Source organism: Triticum dicoccoides, chromosome 3B, assembly GCF_002162155.2.
Source record: "Triticum dicoccoides isolate Atlit2015 ecotype Zavitan chromosome 3B, WEW_v2.0, whole genome shotgun sequence".
Taxonomy (NCBI): domain Eukaryota; kingdom Viridiplantae; phylum Streptophyta; class Magnoliopsida; order Poales; family Poaceae; genus Triticum; species Triticum dicoccoides.
This window is the reverse complement of record NC_041385.1, coordinates 205,987,328-205,996,066: the sequence shown is the minus strand read 5'-3', so window position 1 is coordinate 205,996,066 and position 8,739 is coordinate 205,987,328. Positions and strand designations below refer to the sequence as shown.

At 48.2% G+C, this 8,739-nt stretch overlaps 1 protein-coding gene across 2 annotated transcripts in view; it reads right to left on the bottom strand.

The window, feature by feature from the left end:
* LOC119275557 (activating signal cointegrator 1 complex subunit 1-like) overlaps positions 1–8,729 on the bottom strand; it is an 11,248-nt gene extending 2,519 nt beyond the window's left edge. For both annotated transcript variants that reach the window (XM_037556426.1, XM_037556427.1), the window contains exons 1-8: positions 8,576–8,729; positions 8,266–8,332; positions 7,910–8,048; positions 7,235–7,461; positions 7,113–7,150; positions 6,941–7,020; positions 6,772–6,839; positions 5,525–5,792 (exon numbers count right to left, since the gene is read on the bottom strand). In XM_037556426.1, coding sequence (XP_037412323.1) covers positions 5,525–5,792; positions 6,772–6,839; positions 6,941–7,020; positions 7,113–7,150; positions 7,235–7,461; positions 7,910–8,048; positions 8,266–8,332; positions 8,576–8,601 — 913 coding nt within the window. In that variant the 5' untranslated portion in view covers positions 8,602–8,729. The remainder of the gene's footprint in view (positions 1–5,524; positions 5,793–6,771; positions 6,840–6,940; positions 7,021–7,112; positions 7,151–7,234; positions 7,462–7,909; positions 8,049–8,265; positions 8,333–8,575) is intronic.
* Positions 8,730–8,739: the final 10 nt, after the last annotated feature.

Genomic DNA, 8,739 nt, shown 5'->3' with positions numbered 1-8,739 from the left:
AGTTTGGAGAGAAAAAAGCCATGTTGCGCTCGAGTTTGTGCCTTCATGAAGAAGTCCGCCAACTGTAACTCAGAGGGCACATAGTGAAGAGCGAGAGTCTGATCCTGCACAGCAGCACGCACAAAGTGGGCATCCACACTGATGTGCTTGGTGAGCTCATGCTTCACCGGGTCACGCGCAATACTGATAGCACCAGTATTGTCTGACAGCAAGGGAGTCAAGGTAGTAGCTGACACACCAAAATCCTCAAGTAACCACCGTAACCAGATCATCTCAGCCGTCAACATAGCCATTGCTCGCAACTCAGCCTCTGTACTCGAGCAAGAAAATGCAGTCTATTTCTTTGTCTTCCAGGCAATAAGAGAGCCACCAAGAAAGACACAGTAAGCAGACAACGAGCGTCGATCAGAGGGATCACCAGCCCAGGTAGCATCAGAGTAGGCCTGGAGCTCTAGAGAGTTGGAGCGGGGAAAGAAAAGGCGATGAGAGATCGTGCCACGAAGATATCGTAGAACACTGAGGAGATGATTGTAGTGGACAAAGGTGGGTGTTGAAACAAACTGACTCAGGATGTGGAGATGATAGGAGATGTCGGGACGCGTAACAACAAGGTAGACAAGGCTGCCAACGAGGTGACGATAGCGAGTGGGATTAGGAAGAGGGTCACCGTCATAGGCACGAAGCTGAACGTTGAGCTCCATAGGAGTCACAACAATGCGCTCATCACCAAGGGCGGCACGAGCAAGAAGATCCTGAATATATTTTTCCTGGGAGATGTAGAAGCCATCAGAGGTCGAGAAGATCTCAATCCCAAGAAAATATCGAAGTGGACCAAGATCAGACATGAGGAACTGGTCGCGAAGGCGTTCCTTAACAAAGGCAATGTAGTCAGAGTCGTCACCAGTGACGATCATGTCATCAACATAGAGAAGGAGAAGAATCCGACCACGAGGAGACGTGTGAACAAACAACGCGGGATCATGATCACTGGGCAAGAAACCAGCGGCAGTCACCACAGAGGCGAAATGCTCGAACCATGCACGAGGGACCTGTTTAAGACCATAGAGGGAGCGGCGAAGTCTACAGACCATACCATCGGGAGCATAGTACCCCGGTGGTGGCTACATATAAACCTCCTCATGCAACTCGCCATTGAGGAAGGCGCTCTGGACATCAAGTTGAGAGATAAACCAATGACGAACAGAAGCCACAACAAGGAGAATGCGGACAGTGGTCATGTGGGCCACAGGAATGAATGTCTCATCATAATCGCGTCCCTGCTCCTGCTGAAAACCACGGGCCACAAGTCGAGCTTTGTAGCGCTCAAGAGAACCATCGGAGCGAGTCTTAATCTTGTAGACCCATTTGCAGGTGATGGGACGAACACCGGAAGGAAGGGAAACCAGATCCCAAGTGCCAGAGCGCTCAAGGGCAGCAAGCTCTTCGGCCATCGCAAGCTGCCATTCAGGCTGAGTCATGGCAGTCCGATAGGAAGTGGGCTCAGCAATAACAGAGAGGCCGTACCGATCAGGAGAATAGCGATCAAGCGGGGGACGTGGCCGAGCACGGAGATTATGAACCTGGGGAGGCGTGAAGGGAGGCGCACCAGAGGTGGAAGGCGCATCAGGGGAAGCATCCTCAGTACAAGGGCGGCGAGTATAGTGGAGAGGAAACGGTGAGAGAGGGCGATGGATTGGAGAGGATGGTGGAGAGGTGGAGGAGGAGGATGGGGAAGATGGTGTCGGTGGTGAATGAGAATGAATGAGAGGTGCCGGAGGAAGAGGTGAAGCATGAGGCACATAGCAGGGTGTATCGGGAAGGAGAAGAAAAGAAATATCGTCCACAGAGAAGCTCGAGGAAGAAGGACGTGGTTAGTAAGAACGAGACTCGTCAAAAGTCACATCACGTGAGATACGCAAGCGACGACCAACAGGATCCCAACAGCGATAGCCCTTGTGCTCATCACTGTAGCCAAGGAAAACACACTCAACCGACTGAGCAGTCAGTTTGGTGCGTTCCCGCGGGGCAAGAAGGACATAGCACACACATCCAAACATACGAAGAGCTGAGTAGTCAGGAGAACGACCAGTGAGACACTCCATAGGAATACCACCCTACAGGGCAGTCGATGGCTGAATGTTGACGAGATAGGTGGATGCAGAGACAGCCTCAGCCCAAAAGTGGGGTGGAAGGGAAGCGGCAATCATCAGCGAACGAGCCGTCTCAAGCAAATGACGATGCTTACGTTCCGCAATGCCATTCTGAGCATGAGCACCAGGACATGAGAACTGGGCAAGAGTACCCTGTTCCGCAAGAAAACGACGCAACAGCTGGGAGATATACTCTCTAGCGGAGTCAGCACGAAAAGTGCGAATAGGCGTGGAAAACTGGGTGTGAACCATGGCAGCAAATCTTTTGTATATAGAGAGAACCTCGCTACGAGATTTCATGAAGTAGAGCCAAGTGTAGCGAGAGAAATCATCAATAAACAAAACATAGTAGCGATGACCACCTTTCGAATCAAAGGGAGTCGGTCCCCAGACATCAGAATGAACTAAGTCAAAAGGACGCTGAGATACCGACTCACTGGTAGGATAAGGTAACTGGGTCTGTTTGCCAAGTCTACAACCATTACAATGTAAAGAAACATCTCCAGATACAGACCCCAAGAGGCCCTGACGCACTAAGGATGACAAGCGAGAGCCACAGATGTGACCAAGGCGATGATGCCACTGCTGGAAGGATGCAAACGAGGAGGCAGCAAGAGCATGAAAGCTGGCAGAAGTGGTGGCAGCGGAAGGAACACAAAGCCAGTCAACCTCCCAAAGGCCCTCTGACTCACGGCGCCGGGGGCCAGCACCAACCAAAGCCTTGGTGCGACGATCCTGAATGGAGCAAGAGTCAGTATCAAGAATGACACGACAACCAGAATCAGTAAGTTGGGTGGCGGAAAAAAGATTCATGGTAAGGCGAGGAACATGTGAAACACTAGGAACAGAGAAGGACGGAGTGGAAAGAATGCCGCGACTGGCAACAGGAAGAGATGTGCCATCGACAGTAAGAACATTAATAGGAGAATCAAGAGGGCGAAGAGAAGACAATGCTGAAGAAAAGCTCCAGAGTCCAGAACCCATGAAGATGTACCTAACGGTGTAGATGCCGGCGGTGATGAAGTGGTGAAAGCAGTCACAGCAGCAGCAGAGCCCGTCGATGAAGAACCGGAGGAAGCTAGAAGGCGCTTGAGCCGCACAATGTCCTGGTCAGTGAGTGACGGAGTCGATGACGACACAGGAGTCCCACTGGAGGAGCGCCTCTGGTTTCGCTGCTTTTAGCGACAATCAGACTCTGGGTGACCTGGCCTGGAGCAGTAGTCACAGAAGGTGTCACAGCGCGACCAGCCCTTCTCAACACAAGGAGGGCAACCTACCCCCCTGAAGGTGTGGGCAGGAGCGGTGGAGCAGTGAGACGAGCAGAGGACACAGGAGCTCGGGCAGCCAATACTGACGGAACCGCAAGCAACCCAGGAGAGCGAAGGCGGGTCTCCTCAGCACGAAGCTCGACAAGCACCTCCGAGATAGGAACACGACCACGAGCAAGCAAGCAAGCACGTCGAGGCTCGAACTCAGAACGGAGACGAGATAAGAACTCATGGACCCTCTGAAACTACAAATCGGACCGTGTAGTCTGACAGCAACGGCAAGTTCCACAAACAACTGTCCGAAGAGAGTCAAGCTGGCGCCAGATGGCAGAGTACTGTGAATAGAACTCGTCAACAGAAGAATCACCTTGCTGGAGTGCGTGCTCCTGACTCGCCACAGATAGGTAGAGAGCATCACCAGAGGGCTGATAGCGCTAACAGAGATAAGACCACATCGCTGCAACTGTGTCGAGTCCCATGAACTCCGAAGCAAACTGAGGAAGGACACTCGCAGTGAGAACGGCAGCAACTCAAGCATTATCATTGCACCACTGAGTGTAAGCAGACAGATCATCGCGGTAGACAGAAAGAGCATCTGAATAAGCGGATACCTGCTGATCATAGGCATCAACCGCAGCATCATCAAGAGCCTTGGCTGCATCCCGATCAGCCTCGGAAGCATCAACAGCAAGAATCGGCGGCACCGGCGGGATAGGAGCCACTGGAGCAATAGGGCATGGCGGACAGGGGACCTCGCCAGAGAGAACGCCCCACAGAAGAAGACCCCGCATATGGATGCGCATGAAACCCACAAACTCAGCATAGTTGGTGCCATCGAAGATCACTGAGCACCAAGGAACAGCAACATAGCCCGAAGAAGACATGAGGAGTCTCTGTTTTTTTTTTGGAGTCAACGGAAGCAGAGGACCCGATCTGGATCGATCCAGATCGAGCACACGCGGGCTCGCTCGGGTGCTCGGCCTAGGCAGGCGAGAGCCAGGAGCTCATGGGCCCGTAGCAAGCAGCCTGGACGAGGAGCGGCAGCAGGCTCGCGCGCTCGGGGAGCCAGCCTGGACGAGGAGCGACAGAGGCAGGCCAAGCAGGGGCAGCATCCAGGCAGGGGCAGCCGGGAAGAGGACGGCGAAGCCGGGCCGGCCGTCGGCCAGGCAGGGACGACAGAGCCAGGCCGGGCCGAGCTGGGACGGTGGCCACGCAGTGGCAGCGGATCCAGGGGGCGACAGACAGAGGAAGGCCGGCAGCAGGCGGATCCGCGCTGAAGGCGGCCAGAGAGAGAGAGAGAGAGAGACGGCGGCCTAGGAGGAAGCGGACCTAGCAGCGGCGGCGGCAGCTGGTATGGAGTGCGCACGGAGTTGCATCGTGCAGGAGAGAGGCTAACCTGGCAACTGATACCATGTTGGATCATGAGCAACTAGTATTCACTGAGGGCCAAAGGCCAATACATATACATGTGTGGTAAAGTGCAGGAAACCCCTTATACAATGGGGATATACAGAAAGGGGACTATACACATCTAACACTTTCAACTTTAAGTACATTACATTTCTACTAGACTCCCTTTTCTTTTCAATTTGCATATAGCTTCTCCAGCATCTCACTATTAACCAGTGAGCTGCTTGGTTTCCTGATATCAGCATGACACTTTGGAGCTACTGAACTATCAGGATCAAGATAAAAAGTATGGCATGCCGGCCAATATAAACAGAACAACTTCGGACATAAAGTATACTTGAGACCAAAATTAAGCTAAAATAACATCACATATTCACATCTTGCTTTTTTCATAAACACAATTCCCCTCTATATATTAATTGCTTAGTACATTGTATAACTTGGAAAAAACATGGCTATCTATCTTTGTTTGTTCATTTGGTCTGTTCCACAATTTCATACCCCAAACATGAAGTGATTCGTAGAATTGCATATTATACATAGGCCGTTTAAGTCATTTCCCTTCAAACTGCAGCAAAGTTACGTATGTTCCATTGACCATTCCTACTTATCAAGAACATAAGTTGATAGTGTTTACTGTAGAAAACTCATAGAAGGAACATGAGACACTTAAACAAAATCAGCAAAGCTTTAAACCTGGTTGGGAGCCCTTATTATCCATTTTCACTATGACAGGCTTTTCTTCTTGGATTGGCTGCTTGACCGGAACACTAGGGCTCGCTGCTTCATCAATTTCATCCACAGAACCTTCGCTTAGGATTTCATCCTTATCACTATCTATATTAGATGCAGACACCCCAAGGATCGACCTCTGGAAGTTATTGAGCTTCTCGACAAGATCGGGGTGGATGGCCAATGGAAGTGATATGAAATGCGAGTAATCTAGCATTGGACTTTGAACAGCCTGAAACATGTACGATGTTCAACTGTTCATAGTGACTATTACAACTATACAAAATAACAAACATATGGACATAAATTCATTATGGGGCTGCACTCAGCCAGAGGGATTACAAGTCTGCCACTAAAGTTGAAGTGAGGGCCTCGTCACCAATCCAACAGTATGAAATAAATAAGGAACATGAAATTTGTTAAAAAAAACATGCAATCGTGATGGACACTTCAATTACTTCGGTGATGGTACTACTTTCGTAAGAATACGAAAATAAATGAGCAGATCATAAAACTAGTCCCTATTTCCCTATGATGTTGCCGTTGCGAACTCTATGTAAGGCTGGAGACAACAGGAACAACAATAAATGACCGTGCGCATTACTCGAGACAAAGGCCAAGGGTCACACCTCCTTTCCGGAAAAAAATATCATAGTTCAAAAAAGCGCTAGGCGTTAATTGTGCGTTTTGCCACCGCCTTGCGCTTTACTGACCAAAGCGCATGCTTATGCGCAGTTATGCACAGATTAAGCGTAGTTATGCGCAATGCGTTTTGCCAACGACTAGAGCCTAGACGCGCTTAAGCGCTCGCTTAGGCGCGCCTTTTTTAACTATGAAAAATATACAGTAACAATGTCACTTCTACAAGATGTGCTTGGTGATTCGCGCTGGATTTTCTGCAACAGATATAGGAGCTATGCGATTCTAACGTTCTGCGCATGCACTTTGACATTACTGAATAGACTACTTAAACTTTAATTCATTGAAGTTATATTTGTTAAGTAAGCCAGCTTGTGATTTACATATACAAAGATAATGGAGGGTATCGATAAGAACTTCAGTGTCACGAACCAGATGAAAATGGGAAGTAAAATCAAACAATAAATTATGGTACACCAACAGTATGACAGCAAAGATAAACACATACAGCGATGCAGTAAACAACCTAAACATCCATAATCATCTATTGAAGCAATGTGTTGAATATTTACCTCTTCAAGGATCTTTGCAATTCTCTCTGATGCTTTTCCAATACTTTCAGCACTTTTACCTTCGAGGGCTGTATTTTCACAAAGTTACTTCTTTAGCTCTGAAAACAACTAGTAATATATTACCTTATATTGAACTTAATTTCAGAAAGAAAGATGGGAATATTTTTACCAACTAGTGTTTCCTCCTTTCCAGATGGAAAAATGATTTTAACTCCAGTCTCCTGTTCAATCTGCTTCTGCACAGACCCACTAGAAACCAAAGAATTCATATTACACTAACAAATAAAGGCCAAGAAGTTTTTTTTCAAGTCAACAAATAATTCTAAGTATGAGGTCATTACCCCTTTCCTTTCAGAAAACGCATTAGAGGAACATCTACCTGGAAAAAATTTGTGAACAGAGTTTCAAAACTGCTTATAGAGATGTTGAAAACAAAATTAATGGATCAATCTGTGTAGCATACCTCAACAGAAGAGGAATATTTTTCTCTGATAACCTCCATAGTGTTTTCTGCAGCTACTTTAGTTGCACTGGAACTAAAGGTGGAACTACTTTCTGACGAGAAAGTATTATTGGTGGTTACTTCAATGCCAACATTAGTTGTTTCATCCAACACCAAATTCTCACTATCAGTGATGGAAGTCCCTGCCATTTGCTTCCTTCCGGAATTGGATATCTCATCAAGGTGAGCTGCATCATGTGGAGATATAATGTCATTCTAAAATGTCAACACAACTATGCACACACGAAAGTAAAATGCGAAAGGGGTCGAATTAAGAAAGAAAGAAAGAAGTCATCAAGGGAAAAAGAATCTACGGCAGCCTGATTCTGAATTACTTTCTGAGCTTTTGAGCATCAGGTCACAATTTATTGATGGGCTTGCAGTTACCAAAGAAGTACTGTAGTAATTACTACACAATGACAGGGCAATCAGACAAATCCAAAAGAACTTGTACCATGTGTACCCAAGGGTTGAGCTCCTAAACTGACATTGATAATAAGTCATTCATCTGGCTAGCAATATGCAGTATCACGATATTTTTCAAGAATTCCAGTTACCATAGATGCAATATTATTTTTGACATATTTGTTTGTTTTAACCTTTTTAGTTAAAGGTACAGAATCAGGTAGCAAATACCTTCCCGGGGAGATGCTTGTGTTGAGACTGGCCTCCATGTCTGCACGGGTGGATTAGTTTTCCTGTGTTTCGCCGCATTATTTGAAGCTCCCTGCGACCGTTCCATGACAGAGGGCAAATTATTTGGACCAACTGATCCCTGCAAGTCAAAGCACCGGCATATAAACATCGTACCGTAGTACGTACGAGGCAGCTACAACTTATGTTAATGCTGAAGGGCACAAGCCACAAGCAGGGGGGAAGAACAGGTAGAAACATACAAATCACTCGATTCTTTTTGACAATATATAAAGGGGACCAAAATTCATCAGGGGCAAATCACAGAAGCTTTAACATCATACAGTAGGAATTATAACCTGGAGATAGCGGAGCGGGGAGGCAGCGACCAGCGGGGGCCTTCGGGTTCGAGCAAGCCGGCTAAACCTAGCAAGCAAGAAAAAGGGGGAGGCGGCTTGGTGTTAGGACGCAGGAGATCGCCGCGCGAGTAAATTTAGTGCCTCGTGGCGTTGGGGGCGAGCCGCCGCCGGAGACCGGAAGGATTCCGGTGCCCTCTCGTGTTTCGATTCGGAGGGGAAAAGTTTCCTTTCTGCTGTATGTGCACAAAAAAATAGTGGTGGTAGTAAACAGCGATTCAATGGCATGGAGTGGAGTCGTACTCCTGCCTACCTCGCGAGAGAGCCGTGCGCGAACATGACACCCGGAGGAGGGAGAGGGAGAGGGAGAGCACGACGCGCTGCGGCGGCGGCGCTGGGACTTGGGGGAAACAGAGGTGCCCAAGCTATACTATACACGGTGAGTCGAGTCTCGGGGGATTCGTGGCGTTCAGACCA